Source organism: Eschrichtius robustus, chromosome 18 (genome assembly GCF_028021215.1).
Source record: "Eschrichtius robustus isolate mEscRob2 chromosome 18, mEscRob2.pri, whole genome shotgun sequence".
NCBI lineage: Eukaryota > Metazoa > Chordata > Mammalia > Artiodactyla > Eschrichtiidae > Eschrichtius > Eschrichtius robustus.
Window position 1 is genome coordinate 67706286 of NC_090841.1, and position 20389 is coordinate 67726674.

General features: G+C 35.8%; 1 protein-coding gene across 2 annotated transcripts in view; it reads right to left on the minus strand.

Annotated features, from left to right (window-relative positions):
• Window positions 1-20389, minus strand: part of UGGT2 (UDP-glucose glycoprotein glucosyltransferase 2) — a 169068-nt gene that overhangs the window by 66196 nt on the left and 82483 nt on the right. For both annotated transcript variants that reach the window (XM_068526718.1, XM_068526719.1), the window contains exons 17-22: window positions 16434-16598; window positions 15959-16082; window positions 15764-15862; window positions 13519-13610; window positions 5637-5843; window positions 2135-2266 (exon numbers count right to left, since the gene is read on the minus strand). In XM_068526718.1, the coding sequence (XP_068382819.1) occupies window positions 2135-2266; window positions 5637-5843; window positions 13519-13610; window positions 15764-15862; window positions 15959-16082; window positions 16434-16598 (819 nt within the window). The remainder of the gene's footprint in view (window positions 1-2134; window positions 2267-5636; window positions 5844-13518; window positions 13611-15763; window positions 15863-15958; window positions 16083-16433; window positions 16599-20389) is intronic.

A 20389-nucleotide genomic window follows, 5' to 3' on the forward strand; every position in this document is an offset into this window, starting at 1 on the left:
CTAGAACACACAGATGTGAGCTCATCTCAGGACCTTTGTACTCACTGTTCCCTCTACCTAGAACGTTCCTCTTCCAGATATGCAACATGGCTTGCTCCCTCACCTCCTTTGGTTCTCTGTCCAAATAACACTTTATCAGTAAGGACACTATTTTTTTTCGGTCCCTTCCCACGAAAGTGTGAACTCCACAAAAACGTGTCTGTTCACTACTATGCTCTCAGATTCTAGAAGAATGTTTGGTTCATGGCAGATGCAAAATTATATCTAAATGCTTTTGTCAATTTCAAGGAAAGTGAGAAGAAAACAGTTCTAAGAGAAATAAGTTGAACATAACTATAATATTTGTTAGTACTAATATTGATAACAATATCTGAATTATATTAAACAATGACAAAGAAAACATAGGGTAGCTTTTCCGTAATGTATCAACATAACCAAAAGGCAAGGTAACAGATACAGCAAGCTGTAATTTTTTCTTTTTATCTCTTAAAATGTCTGACAGAGCCGAAGGCAGCCATATACTTTAAAACTGTTCTAAAAAGTTAGATTTCTTCCCAAAGCAACTGTTGAAAAAAAAAGTAATGCCATTTTTGGGCTTTCACATAGCTCATTGTCAAAATTCACTAATATTTTATATTATTGTAATAATAAATGGCAACTGCTGTCACCAATTGTAAAATAGCACTGCACACAGATGAACCCGCGTCTAACTATTTTTAGGAGCTAACACAATTAGCTCAAGAACTGTTACACTGGGCTTCCCTGGTGGCGCAGTGGTTGAGACTCTGCCTGCCAATGCAGGGAACACGGGTTCGAGCCCTGGTCTGGGAAGATCCCACATGCCACGGAGCAACTGGGCCCGTGAGCCACAATTACTGAGCCTGTGCGTCTGGAGCCTGTGCTCCGCAACAAGAGCGGCCGCGATAGTGAGAGGCCCGCACACCGCGATGAAGAGTGGCCCTCGCTTGCCACAACTAGAGAAAGCCCTCGCACAGAAACGAAGACCCAACACAGCCATAAATAAATAAATTAAAAAAAAAAAAAGTCTCTAATATTCTATTAAAAAAAAAAAAAAAGAACTGTTACACTGAAGCGGAAATATGTGATTTGTGGATGCTTGTGGATATGAGTCCCTCACTATTCTCCAATTTCTATTATTTATAGATTCAGATAAGAAGGAAAAAATAAGCATAACTTTAAGGGAATGATGATACAGGAATGAAGCACGCAGGTGAATAGAGCTCATAAAAATGCAGAAAACAGAGAAAACACTACAGCTTTGAAGATGATTTAGGGATACATAATTTGATGCTTCAAGCAGAGATAATGTCAAACACACTGCATTCGTTGATTTCTAAATATACCTAAGCACCAGATTCAATTTTTAAAAACTTAAACCATTCCGAGAAAGAAAACCAGACTATCATACTAAAAAATACTAATAAGTAGCTATCATCCACTAATTTTGTATGCATCTATTAAAACTCCCTAATTAATCAGAAACACGTTTGTGATATACTAAGAGAAAAAAGTGTGATATAAATTTATATATATATAATAGCATTACAATTATGTATTTAAAAAGACAGACAAGGCTATGTAGAGTAGAAAAAAGGGTTAGACGGTAAAACAATAAACTATTAATAATAAATTTTATTAGGATGGTGGGAGTGATTTTTACTATAGATTTTAAAAGATTATATTAATAAATACTACTTTTTAGTTCAAAACTTGCAGTATTGTTTTTAACATAATCAACTGTAGGAAAAAGCTACAAGAAGAAAAAGATGTCAAAATGTACTTTTTACACCTACTTACAACAGTGATCAATTACAATGTTGTAATGTATACAAAATTGTTTGTTCTAATATTTATATTATAAAAGCCATCCCCAAAGAACACCCTCAGCCGCATTCGATGTTATCACCAGTGGGAGGGAGGGGTGAAGAGACAGGTACTGTGCCACGAGCTGGACATCTCAGTGGCCATGTTATTTACGCTGGGACCTGTCTGGCGTGTCCAGCACACGAGCACCGTCCTCTGTGTGTGCTGCATCAGGTGTGACAGAAAACGTTTGACACCCCTGTATCACAGTGTCACTGAGAAAAGTGAGCAATTGCTTTTTTTTACTTACTTTCCCATTGCTGACAACACCTATTTCTCCAGGACGCAATTTAAGTACATCTTGACAGAACAACTGGTGAGTTCGAAAAATATTCACTCCGATGGTATTATATTTTTTCTCAAAAGCATTTTTATCCATTCCCTAAGGTATAAGTTAAGAATGACAAAACCAGTAAGAGAACAGTAAATACATTAAATAATTTTTTGAACATAGCCTACTTTAATATATTAGTATAAAATTTAAAATTATATTAACTTCTGATTTTAAAAAGTACTATTTTGTTCTGAAACCACATTTAAAAAAAGAATCCTTCTTTGGCGAGGCAATTACAATATCTGTAAATCCTGTTACAAGGAGATACAGTTTGCTACTCATTCTTTGAGAATTTTGGGTGGATTACTGATTAGTAAAATGCTAGGAAACATCAATTTAAATAAAATTTAACATTAAACAATGAAATACAATGTTTATTAAATTCTGAATTCAGTACCTCCATTTTGGTGGGTTCAATTAAAAAAATACTGTTTAAAATAGAAATACTCTGCTCATTCCATTATACCAATCCCACGAAACCAATTTAGTAATAGTGCATTTAAATTCTGAAATACAAAAGTAATCTTCTCCATCTCAGTGTATATCAAACTTTAATATGCATACAAACCACCTGGGTGTAGATCCAGGGAGGGCCTTACATTCTGACTTTCTATCGCGTTCCTGGTACTGCTGCAAGGTCAGAAATGTTCCCCTGCACTGTCCGACACACAGCCACAGATGGGTACTGAGCGCTTGAAACGTGGCTAGTATGACTGAGAAACTGAATTTAAATTAAATTAAATTTAATTTAAGTTTAAAATAGCCACATGAAGCTAGTGGCTACAGTATCAGACAGTGTAGCTCTAGATCTTTATTTCCAAAACCTCTGTCTCAGTCAACCCCTCTCTGACCACAAGCTGCTGACCTTCCAGCCCATTCATCCCAGTGTCACCAGACCAACCATTACTCAACCCTTTAGTCCACTGACCCTACCACTTATTTACTGTCCATCACACTTTCCACATTAGCATTTTCCTCCTAACCAAGTTAGACCCCAGAGCCCTTTACTATAACAAAAACATTCCACGCTCAGCTCCCTTGGATGCTTCCCCTCAATTATATTCACCTGGCAAAACCTCAACTCTGGTTAAACACAACTCTGCTAACTCTGCTTACTCTGCAACTGGATCCGAACAGCGTTAGGACAGCTGGAGAAAAACATGCAGCCAACATTGATCTCACTTTCAATTTATGGTCATTAACCTCAAGTGGGCCCTCAGAAATCTTACTATAATGTTTTTAATTCACTTTCTCACTCACAGAATCATAGAAAAATATCTGACATTTTCTCCTCTACCCTCGAACCTCTAAGAGCACCTACTCCCATTCTAATACTTAGCTAATGACTTGACTTTCTTTTGAGAACAAAATCAATCAGAAGTAAAGTACTCATCTTGCTACCACCACATAAATCTACCCCATTCTTAAGCCAATACTTACAGCCTGTGCACTGGATCCCAGCACCTCTTACCTACGCAAGAACTATCCTCCCACTTGGCTCCGCTCCATATCATCTGCTCTCATTTTCTGGATGGACTGTTTTCATCAGCATACCAAAAATAAGTGAAATCCTTCCATGACCTCAAGTCCTATTCTAGCTACAGAATATTTCTCTGTTCCTCATATAGGAAAATTCCTTTAAAAAGCTACCTATACTTGCTGCCTCTGTTTCCTGATTTCCTATTCTCTCTTGAATCCAGTTCACATTTATACCTATCACTTCACTGAAAGTGTTCTTATCAAAGCCACCAATGACCACCTTAACAAATAAAATGGTCCATTATGAAGCCTAATTTCAAGAAATATGGCATAGTTTATCATGTCCTCCTTGAAATACTTGCTCCAGTTGGCTTCTAGGATATCACACTCTCCTGGTTATCTTCCTAACTCAGTGGCTGTTCCATTTGTCCCCTCTACTGGATCATCCTTTTCTTGTGTTCCTCTACATGCTGGAATGTTCCAGGGCTCTTTTTCAGTCCCTTTGTTCTCCAACCCCTGCCCCACTCACTTCCAAGGTATTTCATCCAGTTTCTTAGCTTTAAATTATATATAATGTTGATGACTCTCAAAACAAAACAAAACATTATACCCTCCATTGATTCCTACACTTATTTACTAAATTGTCAACTCAACATCTCCACTTGAATGTCCAACAGGCATCTCCAACTTAACACATACAAAACTTAACTCTTGATCCCCTATGTATCCAAATCTTCTCTTCATCAAGACTTCCCCATCTCAAAAAAAAGACACCACAATTCTAGCTGTTCAAGCCAAAATCCTTGAGTATTACTTTCACATGTCACATACAATTGTCAGCTAATCAAGCTGACTACAGTTGTAACAAATATTATGTATACACCATCTCACCATGTCCACCACCAATATCTACTCCAAGACACCATTATTTCTTACCTGGATTGTTGCAATAGCATTCTAATTGTTCATCCTATTTCCACTCTTGTTTACCTACTATCATATCTTCACATGGCACCCAGAGTCATCTTTTTCAAGATTATTTATCTCACAAGATTCCTCAATGAGTTTCCATTATACTCAGAAAAAATTTCAATTCCTTACCATGGCCGATCAGTGTTTGAAATATCTGGAGTTATGTTTGTGAACTCATTTCCTACTAGTCTCCCCATCACTCTACTTTGGTCATGATGACCTTCTGCCTATACCTCAAACCTGGCAAGACTGTCTCTGTGTCAGGCCTTTAGACCTGCTGTGTTCTGAACCTGGTATATTCTTCTCTGTAAGAAAGTCTGTAGACTTTCCATGGTTTGACTTCTCATTTCATTCAGAGCTCTGCTCAAACATCAGCTCTTTAGAGATGCCTTCCCTTGACCACTCCAGCTAAAAAAGCATCCCTCAAACTATTTACTTTCTTACATTTCTTTATATCTTTCCAATACCACTTACCTGGTCTTTCCCATTACAATGTAAGCTCCATAAGAACTGGGACTCTATCTGCCTTGTTCATAAGTATTATCTCCATTGTCTGGTAGACAATCAATAAATATTTTTTGAATGGATTAATGAATCTTTCTTCCAGAGGATCAGCTTCTGTCTTTAGAATTTTCCCTGTACTGGACCCCTTGAGTGAAATAACTGAGGATTATTCACATAATCTTCTAACTCCTAATTCTTCACATAAGTACATATCCTAACTAGAATGCCTTTAACTTTAAGGATCATGAAGTAGTAGTTGAAATATATGAAATTTGATTTGTTAAGTGCCTCTATGCAAAGCTGTATCCTGTAACATGCATCTTTTCCCACTGTAAAGGAAAGTTTATTATCCCCATTTGATTATACTTAATGATTTTTTAACATGATATGTCCAAGCACACTGACTTATACTTTTGAAATATGCAAGATACTTATTTATTATTTCAAACAAATAGCTACTGACCTCAGTAAGGAATGTTTTAATTTTATCTCCAGAGTAAATAGCTGTAGCAGTTTCTTCCTCTGCCAGTTTCCTGAGAAAGTTTCTCAAAAAGCTGTTTTTCAGTGTAAGAAAAGCTGCCAGAATTCCTCTGGAAATAGCTGTGTTATCTTCATCTATTTTTGATGTAGGATTATAAATAACTCCCAACCGACCATGAACACTTATTTCCTGCAAAACACATTTATAGGTGAAAAATATCAGTATCTTACCTATCCTTTTACAACTGAACTTTCTTCTTTCCAATTAAGGTTGCTCGCTTTACCATACAACATCTTTCACTGTCTTCCTGTTGAATGTATTGAACGCGGTATACCACTGAAATAGTCTAAAAACAATCATTTTAGTAACTAATTCTCTCCTCTTTGCATCATGATTCTTTTGGCCTCTTTTTGTATGTGTGTGTGTAAACTAACACACATAAAAGTGCACAAAATAAAACTGTAGAGCTCAGTGAATTAACCCACAAAATATCGCCCAGGTCAAGAAACAGAGCACTGCCAGCAACCCAGACATCTTTCATATCCCCTGCCAATTACTTCACCTTCCCACTTCCCTAAAGACAACCACTACCTTGTCATTCACAGTAATAACATTCTTGCTTTTCTTTATATTTTACCACCTATGCTTTCATCGTTAAACATTTAATTTACTTTGAACGTCATATGAATGTAATCGTACACTATATATTCTTTCGTGCTCTTTCTCCATTCCACATGATTGTGAGATTCACCAACACTGTTTTGAGTAGCTATAGTTACTTTTTTTTGGTACCATACAGAATTCCATATGAATATGGAATACTCTCCTTTACCCATTCTACTGACGCTAGACCTTTGAATTTTTTTCACTTTGGCACTCTACAAACACAATATACATATCTTCAACTTTAGAAGATGTTAAAGAGTTTTTCAGGATAGTTGGACTAATTTTTACTCCCACCAGCAACATATGAAAAGTCCCACTACCCCAGAGCCTCATAAACATTTTGTATTGTCAGATTTTTTAATTTAAATCATTCTGGTGGATGTGTAAAGATACCTCATTAGGTTTAATTTGCTTTTTCTCATCACTAATGATATTAAACATTCTTTAACATGTTCATTGGCCTCTTTTCTGATTTGTCTGTTGAATCTTTTGCCAGTATTTCATTGGAGATAATTACCTTTTACGTACTGAGTTATAAGGGTTTCATTTCTAAGACCTGAGTGCTTTTTTGGTATCCGTATGCAGATAACTTCTGCCAGTCTGTGGCTTGCCCTTTTATTCTCTTGCTGGTGTGTTCTGACAAAAAACAGTCCCTAATTTCAATGTAGTTGAATTTACTGGTATTTTTCTTCATTGCTACTGGGTTTTGTGTTCTGTTTTACAAATCTTTCCCTTCTCTCAAGTTCTAAAGATAACCTTTGTTACCTTTGAGAACCTTTATTATTTTGCTTTCTATGTTTAGATCTCTATCCATTTGGAATTGATTTCTGAGTGTGATGTGAAAAGGAGAAAGTTTAAGAGACCACCCTTACTGCTCTTTAAGGTCAACTCTATCATAAAGCACGTGTAGTATATACATGGGTCTGTTTCTGGATTCTCTATTCTTCTTGCACTGCTCTATTTTTCTATCCAAATTGTTTTCAGTTATATAGCTTTATGAAAGATCTTGATACCCAGCGGAGCAATTATCCTACCTTCCTCTTCTTGAAGAGTAACTTAGTTATTCTTGGTCCTTTGAATCTCTATATAAATTTGAGAATCAGCTTGACAATTTCCATAAAACACGCTCAGATTCATATTGGAATTGCACCTAATCTATATATCAATTTGGGGAGAACATCTTTAAAATACTGACTCTTTCAATTCATGATTATGGTATATCTCTCCATTCATGTAAGACTTCTGAATTTTCTCTCAATATTTTATTGTGTAAAAGTCTTAAACATATTATGTTACATTTATTCCTAGCATTTGATATTTTTGATACTATTATAAGTGATATTTTTATTTAAAATGCATTTCTTATTTGTTGCAACGCTTAGACGTAATTCTGGCAGCAACCTGGTTAAACTAAAAAATGAATTCTAATAATTTTTTGTAGATTTATATGTATTTTCTGTATAAACAATTTGGAAAAATGACAGTTTTAATTTTTCCTTTTTGATTTTTATACTGTTTATTCCTTTATTCACTTGTTTAGGATTTTTGCACCTATGTCCATGAGTAAGAGTGGCCTACAGTTTTCCATTCTTATATAATGCCCTTTTATGCATTTGGTTTTGAAGTAATGCTGACCTTGTACAATGAGTTGAAATGTATTGCTTATTTTTCTATTCTCTGGAAAAAAAATTTGTGTTAGATTGATGCTTGGTACAGTTTACTAGTATGGTCATATAAGTCTGGGGTTTTCTCCTTTGAATATCTTAAATTACAGATTTAATTCCTTTGATAACTAAAAATGCCTCTTCCTACCTCTGTCATGCCCACAGAATCTTGAGTAACATCCCCTCTTTCTATCAGAGCACTGATTGATTGGGTCTGCTTCTCCATATTTCTTAACCAGTTTTACCATGTGTTTCTATCAATTCTATTAGTCTTTTCAAAGAACCAAATTTTGGCTTTGTGGGCCTTAACTACTGTATGTCTTCTATTTCATTACTTTTTGTTCTTATCTTTATCTTCCTTTTCCTTTACTTTCTTTGATAGAAGTTTAAGTTGCTGTTTTTAAATTTTAAGATTTGTGCTTAGATGACTGATTTTTCAACCTTTCTTTTTTTCAGAAATAACATAGTTTTAGTTGTATCTGTCAAGTTTTAATGTCATTCAAATCTTAATTCTTTCAAAAAATATTTTCAAATGTGCATTTTTGTATTAACAGGTTACACAGAAGCATTTCTTAATTTCCAAATATACAGAGATGTTCTAGTTTTCTTTTGGTGATTGATTTCTAACTTAATTAGACTGTGGTCAAAGAATATACAGTTGATCTTTCAACAACACAGGTTTGAACAGCATGGGTCCACTTAAAAACAATTTTTTTCAGTAGTAAATACTACAATATTACATGATCTGTGGTTGGTTGAATCTGCAGATGCAGAACCTTGAATACGGAGGGCTGACTATAAGTTATAAGTGGATTTCTGACTGCTCAGAGGGTCAGTGCCCCTAACCCCTGCATTGTTCAAGGGTCAACTGTACTTTGTATAATTGAAGAAGATATAACAATTGTGAATATTTATGCACCCAACATAGGAGCACCTCAATACATAAAGCAAATGCTAACAGCCATAAAAGGGGAAACTGAGAGTAACACAATAATAGTGGGGGATTTTAACACTACACTTACACCAATGGATAGATCATCCAGACTGAAAATTAATAAGGAAACACAAGCCTTAAATGACACATTAGACCAGACAGACTTAATTCATATTTATAGGACATTCCACACAAAGCAGCAGAAAACACTTTCTTCTCAAGTGCACAGGGAACATTCTCCAGGATAGATCATATCTTGGGTCACAAATCAAGCCTTGGTAAATTTAAGAAAATTGAAATCATATCAAGCATCTTTTCGGACCACAACGCTATGAGATTAGAAATCAATTACAGGAAAAAAAACTGTGAAAAACACAAACACATGGAGGCTAAACAATATACTACTAAATAACCAAGAGATTACTGAAGAAATCAAAGAGAAATAAAAAAATACCTAGAAACAAATGACAAAGAAAACACGACGACCCAAAACCTATGGGATGCAGCAAAAGAAGTTCTAAGAGGGAAGTTTATAGCAATACAATCCTACCTCAAGGAACAAGAAAAATCTCAAACAACCTAAACTGACACCTAAAGCAACTAGAAAGAACAAACAAAACCCAAAGTTAGTAGAAGGAAAGAAATCATAAAGATCAGAGCAGAAATAAATGAAATAGAAACAAAGAAAACAATAGCAAAGATCTATAAAACTAAAAGCTGGTTCTTTGAGAAGATAAACAAAACTGATAAACCTTTAGCCAGACTCATCAAGGAAAAAAGGGAGAGGACTCAAATGAATAAAATTAGAAATGAAAAAGGAGAAGTCACAACTGACACCACAGCAATACAAAGGATCATGAGACTACTGCAAGCAACTATATGCCAACAAAATGGACAATGTGGAAGAAATGGACAAATTCTTAGAAAGGTACAACCTTCTAGGACTGAACCAGGAATAGAAAATATAAACAGACCAATCACAAGTAATGAAATTGAAACTGTGATTAAAAATCTTCCAACAAACAAAAGACCAGGACCAGATGGCTTCACAGGTGAGTTCTATCAAACATTTAGAGAAGAGCTAACACCCATCCTTCTCAAACTCTTCCAAAAAACTGCAGAGAGAGGAACACTCCCAAACTCATTCTACAAAGCCACCTGATACCAAAACCAGACAAAGATATCACAAAAAAGGAAAATTACAGGCCAGTATCACTGATGAACATAGGTGCAAAAATCCTCAACAAAATATTAGCAAACAGAATCCAACAGCACATTAAAAGGATCATACACCATGATCAAGTGGGGTTTATCCCAGGAAGGCAAGGATTCTTCAATATACGCAAATCAATCAATGAGATACACCATTTTAACAAACTGAAGGAGAAAAACCATACGATCATCTCAATGGATGCAGAAAAAGCTTTCGACAAAATTCAACACCCAGTTATGATAAAAACCCTCCAGAAAGTAGGCATAGAGGGAACTTACCGCAACATAATAAAGGCCACATTCGACAAACCCACAGCCAGCATCATTCTCAATGGTGAAAACTTGAAACTGTTTCCACTAAGATCAGGAACCAGACAAAGTTGCCCACTCTCACCACTATTCAACACAGTTTAGGAAGTTTCAGCCACAGCAATCAGAGAAGGAAAAGAAATAAAAGGAATCCAAATCAGAAAAGAAGAAGTAAAACTGTCACTGTTTGCAGATGACATGATACCATCCACAGAAAATCCTAAAGATACACCAGAAAACTACTAGAGCTAATCAATGAATTTAGGAAAGTCGCAGGATACAAAATTAATACACAGGAATCTCTTGCATTCCTATACACTGACAATGGAAGATCAGAAAGAGAAATTAAGGAAACAATCCCATTTACCATTGCAACAAAAAGAATAAAATACCTAGGAATAATCCTACCTAAGGAGGCAAAAGACTTGTACGCAGAAAACTGTAAGATACTGATGAAAGAAATCAAAGATGACACAAATAGATGGAGAGATATACCATGTTCTTGGACTGGAAGAATCAATATTGTGAAAATGACTATACTACCCAAAGCAATTTACAGATTCAGTGCAATCCCTAACAAATTACCAATGGCATTTTTCACAGAACTGGAACAAAAAAGCTTACAATTTGTATGGAAACACAAAAGACCTTGCATAGCAAAAGCAATATTGAGGGAAAAAAACAGAGCTGGAGGAATCAGGCTCCCTGACTTCAGACTATACTACAGGGCTACAGTAATCAAGACAGTATGGTACTGGCACAAAAACAGAAATATAAATCAATGGAATAGGCCAGAAAGCCCAGAGATAAACCCACACACCTATGGTCACCTAATCTATGACAAAGGAGGCAAGGATATACAATGGAGCAAAGATAGCCTCTTCAATAAGTGGTGCTGGGAAAACTGGACAGCTACATGTAAAAGAATGAAATGAGAACACTCCCTAACACCATACACAAAAATAAACTCAAAATGGATTAAAGACCTAAATGTAAGGCCGGACGCTGTAAAACTCTTAGAGGAAAACATAGGAAGAACACTCTTTGACAGAAATCACAGAAAGATCTTTTTTGACCCACCTCCTAGAGTAATGACAATAAAAAGAAAAATAAACAAATGGGACCTAATGAAACTTAAAAGCTTTTGCACAGCAAAGGAAACCATAAACAAGATGAAAAGACAACCCTTAGATGGGAGAAAATATTTGCAAATGAAGCAACTGAGAAAGGATTAATCTCCAAAATATACAAGCAGCAGCACATGCAGCTCAATATCAAAAAAAAAAAAACAACCCAATCAAATAACGGGTGGAAGACCTAAATAGACATTTCTCCAACGAAGACATACAGATGGCCAACAAACACATGAAAAGATGCTCAACATCACTAATTATTAGACAAATGCAAATCAAAACTACAATGAACTATCACCTCACACAGGTCAGAATGGCCATCATCACAAAATCTACAAACAACAAATGCTGGAGAGGGTGTGGAGAAAAGGGAACCCTCTTGCACTGTTGGTAGGAATGTAAATTGATACAGTCACTGTGAAGAACAGTATGGAGGTTCCCTAAAAAACTAAAAATAGAACTACCATATGACCCAGCAATCCCACTACTGGGCATATACCCTGATAAAACCATAATTCAAAAAGATACATGCACCCCAATGTTCATTGCAGCACTGTTTACAATAGCCAAGACATGGAAACAATCTAAATGTCAATCGACAGAAGAATGTATAAAGAAGATGTGGTACACACATACAATGGAATATTACTCAGCCATAAAAAGGAATGAAACTGGGTCATTTGTAGAGATGTGGATGGACCTAGAGACTGTCACACAGAGTGAAGTAAGTCAGAAAGAGAAAAACAAATATCGTATATTAACGCATATATGTGGAATCTGAAAAAATTGGTATAGACAATCTTATTTACAAAACAGAAATAGAGACAGACGTGGAGAACAAATGTATGGATATCAAGGGGGAAGGGGGAGGTGGGATGAATTGGGAGATTGGGATTGACATATATACAGTATTGATACTATATATAAAATAGATAACTAATGAGAACCTACTGTACAGCACAGGGGACTCTACTCAATGCTCTGTGGTGAGCTAAATGGGAAGGAAATCCATAAAAGAGGGGACATATGTATATGTATAGCTGATTCACTTTGCTGTACAGCAGAAACTAACACAACATTGTAAAGCAACTATACTCCAATAAAAATTTTAAAAAAATAGTTATTACTGATGCAAAAAAGAAAAAGAAAATTTCATGAGATTTGCTTTATAGCCTAGCATCTACAAATGTTTTTTAAATGTTACATTTGTGCTTTGCAAGAACATATACTATGCAATGTGTACTTTTCTATCAATATCCATTAGGTCAGGTTTGATTATTATATTATTCAAATATTCTATACATCCCTACTGATTTTCTGTGTACTTGGTTTACTTGTTATTGAGAGAGGTATGTAAAAAAATAGTACAAACTGGGGGCTGGTAGTCCAAGATCAGTGTGCCAGCATGGTCAGGTGCTGGTGAGGACCCTCTTCTGCACTACATTCTGCCGATTTCTCCTTGTATCCTCACATGACAGAAAGAGAGTGGGCTACCTCTCTGACCTCTTCTTGTAAGAGCAATAATCCCATTTATGAGGACTCCACCCTTTTGACCTAATTACCTCCTAAAGGCCCCACCTCCAAATATCATCACATTGAGGATTAGATTTGAACACATAAATTTTGGGGGGACTCAAACATTCAGTACATACACACTATTAGACCTGTAAATGTATGTCCAACTGCAAGGACTAGCAAAGAATATATAGGTCATGAATCACAGAAGACATGTAGGTTTTTCTTTTCCTGGGCAAGGTTACCCATTCTACATGGAGAAAGAATTTGAATTCCTGTCCTTAATCTCCTTAGCACCATGTTCTAACCAAGTCAAGGTACTGAAAATGTTAACATGAAGGGAAATAAAGATTTAATGCATGTTCTTCATATTGCTTTCTCGAAATTACAACAAATTAGAATTTTTGTAGTAAGAGTGTCTAAATACTCACCAGGTGATTTAATGCATTAAAAAGCAGTTTTCTCCCAGATGGTTTGTCAAAATCAGCAATAATCCAGAAAGTAACTGAAGAAATTACATCATCTGAAAGTTTCAAACAGTTTAGTCAAACTAATTCTTCTTAAAATCAAACTAAAGACAGGGACATATCCAGTTAACAAAATACATAAAAATAATAACAATTTTTAAAATGAATCTTTCTGAAAATAAGCAAATATTGGTAAAAATTACATACACACAGAGTGAAATACACATAAAAATGTTAAAAGAGTAATAAGCTTTATATAAACTCAGATACCAAAAAGAAAGAATAGTCCCCAAGAAACACATCTGTGAGATACTTTTGCCAGTAGGGAAAACTGTATCATGCTTATCAAAGTTCTACTGTTACCAAGCAAAAGTGCCTTCCAGCTACACTTGTAAAAAATAATGATATTTATATTTCACATATATGTAAAACTGGATACAATAAATTATTAGCAGATATTGAAAACAGCAATATTTATTAGCTTATGATTCATGTATTTCAAAAATTCTGGCTATTATTAACTTGGCCTAATTCACATCATCTTATGCCAACATCGATGTAATTCTTGTTTCAGAAACATCTGAAAATTTGGAAGCCACAAGAAGAAATAATTTTTAATTCTGCAGTCACAGTTAAATGGGTTTAATTTCATCCAGCCTCAGCATATAACACCTGAAATAATACTTGTCTGGCCATCATTAAAACCTATAGAAAAATCAGTCCCTTGGATCTTATGACCCACTTAAAACAACTGTAAAATGTGTGCTATACCAAAAACCTACACCTGAATAGATGTGAAGCTACAGTTATTACCATACCCAGTAATATATAACTATGCAAAAGCTGGCTTTGGTTGATGAAAAAAATATAACAAAAAGAAGGATAACATCGATTCTACTTGCAATCCTTCAGAAGCAATTTGAGAGTAAGGCAGTGGCACATTCTTTTCAAAGAAGAAAGGTAAAGGATTCTCATGCCTTCTTAATGTCATCACTTTTACCATTACAACTAGTAAGCTGAGAACTATTTCAAAAGTGCTAAGTAAATTTCTCCCAACTCTTTTATTTCTTCACATATTTACATAAATGCAAATAAAGAAATCAGGTGTTTCTCAGTTAATAAAGTCTTCTTTTAAACTGCAAGAGATTTAACCAAAGGGCATTAATTATGGCCTAACTTATTCTGATGCCCAGAAGCAATTTTTGAAATATAACCCAGAACCTGATAAATATGTTCCCCCTATTTTTTATTCCCTGTTTCTCTGCCTCCTTTTCCCTTCACTTGACACATTCAGGACCTTAGCCTGCCATAATATGGAACTGAATTATATTTTATTATTTGTTGGTTATCTTGTAGACAGACCACTTTATGAACATAAAATCACAGATCTGTTCCAAAGTAGTTCAAGGGCCATATCGTCCTAATTTGGATTCACTCCACAGCATTCTCAAAAACTAGCTGTCTGCTTAAATCTCTCTCATATACAAAAATTTACCCCTTATTACATAGTAATTCCATCTTCAGATCACTCATTGTTAGAAAGTTACTGCTTTATATACTGAAATAACAATCAGCTTTCTTTTATATTTCATGCATTGGCTCTTTTTGTTCTCTCTAGAGCAAAGCAGGTCAAACAAAACAAAGTGAAACCAAAACCAACCAAACTCCAATTATCTTCATCTATCTGAATAGTTCATGGTCTCTAACAGAACTGTGGTCACACTGAAGACTTTCCTATCTAGGCTAAGTCCTTATTTCCAAAGATGTTCCTGTCTTGGCTCCCTCTCCTTTGGTTATGACCCTTAACTTAAGCAAAACATCCAGATGTTGTTTAATCAGAATACAGAACTATTCTCCTCTCATCTGGGGATTACACTTTTATTCATGCCTGATAAGATTATCAGTTTATTTAATCTTGAAAGGGTTTTTACTACCTTCCTAAAAAGGAGAAAAATGGAATAGCTTGCTTTAAAAAAAAAAAGGCAAAAACCCCTCAAGATTAACCCCTCTGCATATACGATTAGCTAAGATAGGACGCATCATTTTCTCTTCACAGTCCTTACATCCTAATAATTTTCAAATCCTCAAATTGAAAACCAGGTCTCCAGTCAAATATCAACATCTAGAAACATATTATGCAAGCATTTAATAAAATTACAAGTTTTTGCTATTTAGGAATAAATTCAGGAAAATAAAATATGCTTATTACCTTCCTGGGTTACATAATACATGTTCTCTGCAATTACGGCACTCTTATCTTGTGAATCCAAGAAGAAGAAAGTAGAGAAATCTTCAACATCAGCAGTTACTAAAAATTTTAATATTAAATGTTAAATAATGAATTAATAAAACATTCACAACTCAGTAAACATTTATAGGAAAGTATATGGAAGGATTATATTACCTGATGTAGATATTAAATTAAGGTACTGCCATTTATTGTACAAAATCAAAGGATTTATACGGGGCACAACATTATTTCTATCCATAAGGAAGTCAATTGCATTTGTTCGATCATTTAATGTACCCTAAAATAATAAAGTATTATTTAGGTAATATATGTGATTTATATGCAGATGTTTTAAAATTATGCAGAGAATACATTTAAAGACTACTGAATCTAAAATAAGTCAATAAGTAATATGCAATTTAGGATTCTTATAATAAATTTTCCTATAAAACTGTGTTTCTTTCCAATTAAGCAATTTTTTAGATGCAATTATGCACAGTTAAATTTAATTACTACTTTAAAAATCATTACTAAACGATCAGAATGGAAATTTTTACACAATTAACTTTTGCTATTAAAAGATATTTTTAATATAAAAATCATCTATAAATATCATTCCTCATATATTTTCTCATACATGCTTACCTACCATAAAAACTTCCTTTTGTAAATATGCAGTTTCATCCATCATTCTGTGAAGAACAGCCATTTCTAGTTCCCTAATATTCAGCTCTTCAGGGTGAAAGGATTCACCATTATAAAGAGCTTGAGGCAAAGGACCCAGGCCAGTCATCCTGTAATAGCTTGCTCCTGCCTATGCAATTAAAAAATACCAGAGAGTTAAACAGAATATGTTTGTCTGAAAAAGAAACACATAAATAAAGGGACACGGCCACATTTTTGTATGTCATAGAAAAAATGTTAATTTTGCTAATTTTATCTGTCCTTTCCAAACGTTATTTAAAGGAAAGTAATTTACCTACATAGAACAAGTCAGAAAACTTTTTCTGTAAAGGGCCAGATACATATTTTAGGCTTTGTGAGCCATCTGGTCTCTGACACAACTACTCAATCGTGATGTTATAGTGCAAAAGCAGTGACACACAACACATGAATGAGTGAACGTGGCTGTGTCTCCAAAAACCTGTATTTATAAAAACAGGTGGTAGAAAGGCTGGATTTGGCTCATGGGCTGTAGTTTGCTGACCCCTGATAGAGAGTATGACATTACTTTAAGAAGTGCATTTACCCGCATAAGAGATTCATTTATCACTATATTCATTTGTTTAGTTATTGAATTCAAGCATTTGGCTAGACTTTGTGAATACACAGCTGAAAAATCTGCCTTCAAGGGGCTCACATATATACAAGCGAAACTGAGGCATATACCAGATGGTATGGGAGCCCAGAAAAGGAATGACTAAGCTTCAGTGTGGAGGGGACGGATCACAGAAGGTCTCTGTTAGGGAGTGACACTACAACTCTTAAAGGATGAGCAAAAATATGCTAGGGAGATAAAGTGCAGAAAGACACTCCCAGTGAAAAGAGACAGCACTGCGAGGAATAGAAGGGAAGAGAGATACGGTACATTTAGGTAATGGCAAGTACTTTTCTGTGTTTACAGTGGGAGGAGTTACATAGGGAGAAGATATGGAGTCAGAGGGGATGGGGAGAGAGGACAGATCAGGAAGGTCCTCAACATCTGGATTTTATCTTGTGAGTGATAAAGCGTCACTAAACAATTAATTCATTCGTTACTCAACATTACAAATTATTAAAACTGTCATTATAGGGCTTCCCTGGTGGCGCAGTGGTTGAGAATCTGCCTGCCAATGCAGGGGGACACGGGTTCGAGCCCTGGTCTGGGAAGATCCCACATGCCGCGGAGCAACTAGACCCGTGAGCCACAATTACTGAGCCTGCGCGTCTGGAGCCTGTGCTTCGCGACAAGAGAGGCCGCGATAGTGAGAGGCCCGCGCACCGCGATGAAGAGTGGCCCCCACTTGCCGCAACGAGAGAAAGCCCTCACACAGAAACGAAGACCCAACACAGCCATAAATAAATAAATAAATAAATAAATAAATAAAATTTAAAAAAAAAACAACTGTCATTATAGCCAACATATTCACAATTACCCTATGAAGCTAAGGACTACTATTATATCCAGACTACTATTTACAGATGATAAAACAGAGAGTCACTTCCAATGCCACATAATGACTACACTTTGGAAACAGACTTCGTACTTACATCTGTTTGACCAAGAGTCTGAACTCTTAACCACTGAACTATATTATCTCTGCATTTATTGGACATTTACTGTGTATTAGGCAATGAATGCATGAGAATGATATGCAAACTCTGTCCTAAGGAAACATAGTTTAACAGGGGGAGAGATGGTTACATTAAAAATAAGTGTGAATAGATATCCAAGGGTACTAGGGAGGGCATGGTCAATTCTACCTAGGAAGAGGGCTCATGACAGGAAATACGATCAGATTTGCTCTTTAAAAAAAAGAATATAGTGGCGACAAAGAGAAGGAAGAGGGTGGGAGAGCATGCACTGGGGGCGGTGGGTCAGGGGCTACTGCAAAAATACAGGAAAGAAAAAGCAAGAGCCAGACAAAAATCAGTGGTGAGAAGCAAGGAGAGAATGAGGCAGTTTCTGAAACATTTAGTTGACAAAACTGACAGAACTTGATGATCTAGTGTTTGGGAGGGTATGAGGGAAAAGAAGTTGGACAACTATCTGGCTTCTAGTAGCCCGAGTGCCCTGGGAGAATGATGGTGCTACCCTCTAGGATAAGGCACAAAAAAAGAAAAAAAGGTTTGGGGTAACAAGAAAGACGATGGGCATGGTTTTAAGTTCATTTAAGACGCTTATGGGCAATCCCCCAGGCAGCTGAATACATGGCTTTGGACCTTAAGAAGGATACTGCTGCTAGAAATACAGGCTTTCTTCTGTTTTCCCCTGTGATTTTTCAGTTAGGCAACCTGTCTATTACAAAAGCTTTAATTACCACAAATAAGCCGTAACACTGAATTTTGTACTTTGAGCCTACATCTCTATTCTGAGCTGTAGACACAAATATCCAATCATACTTACTTCACATCTCCTATGGAATTCTCACAGGCACCTCAAATTCAATATGTGAAAAACTGAACTTCCGTTCTTATTTCCCACTTGGTTTCTCTTCCACCTCTTTCCATCTTGGCAATGGCATTACCACCATCCCAGTGAGTTAGTTGAACCCTGGGAGCCGTCCTTGACAATTTCTCTTCTCCTCTCTCCCCTTTCCAATCCAGCAGCAGGTTCTGGATTGTATTTCCCAAATACCTCAACTGTGTCCATTTTTCTCTGCCTCTATTCTTCCAAAAACCTACTAGCCCATCTCTCATCTCTCACTTACATGCTTCCTAATCCGTCTTACTACGTACACTTTCACCCTCCGACCATCTATTCTCAACAACGGAGAATGCTCTTTGGAGAAAATGCATGTCACTGTCACTTCACTGCTTAATATCTTCTCAGGTTTTTCACTGTTGCAAAGGTATTCTACTGTTTTGAGTTCACAAGCTTGTTAATTAACTACAGCTCACCACACTCTGTGTCATCAGGCCCCTTGCTTACACCTCCAGCCTCATCTTAGGGACTTCCTTCTACAACACAAGCAACACATACTTGCTACATCTACTCAGTAGTAACACCAACTCTCTTCGTTCCTTCACATTCAGGACATCCTAACATTTTTCTCTGGAATGCTGACTACCTACCACTTCTTTGTCTTCTTTTGTCCAACTGTCCTCCTACTTCTGGACTCGGCTTTAATGTCACTGCTTCAGGGAAATATTCTTATCCACCTCCACCCCGCCCCCCAAAGTTCCTCTTTCATTCTATGTATTGCGTATTGGGTGGGCTCCTTCTAATAAAGACTCATGTCCATCAATTTGGGGAATTTCTTTGTGGTATTTCTCTAATGTTTTCCTTTGTTTTCTCTGGTCTTTCTGAATCTTGTGAATTGAAGACTGTTTACCTTCTTACTTTTCATGTGTCTTTTTTTGTCTCTGTCCTATTAAATTTTTATTTTATTTTTAATTTTCAAAAGATCTTCCTTGTATTCTATTCTTTTACCTCTTGTGTATAGAATAGTGTAAGTACTCAATAAATCTTTGTTGAAAGAAAAAATAAAGTTTGGATATAGAGAGAAAACTACAGGAACATGAGTTTAAGGTATAAAGGCCTAAAACATTTATTTTCTTTGTGATGTAGTAATCAAAATGATTTTTGAGGCATGAAGAGAAAGGTGAAAAGGGGCTTATAGGACTGATGAATGTTTAGAATAACTCTTGGGAGGAATAGGTAAGGAATAAAACCAGGCACAACTAAAGGACTGTAAGTAACACAGAGTTCAATTTAAACTGGAGATTAAGTAGACTTGAGAAAAATGCAGAAATTAAGAAATGAAGATATCATCATTACAAGACAGTCTTACAGGGAGAGAGGAGTAAAAAAGGAGCAAACAGAAGACTGAACTCACACACAAAAAATGGAATTCAGTATCTCTGAGGAGTGTACTGAATCCTTAATCTTCACAAAAATCCTTA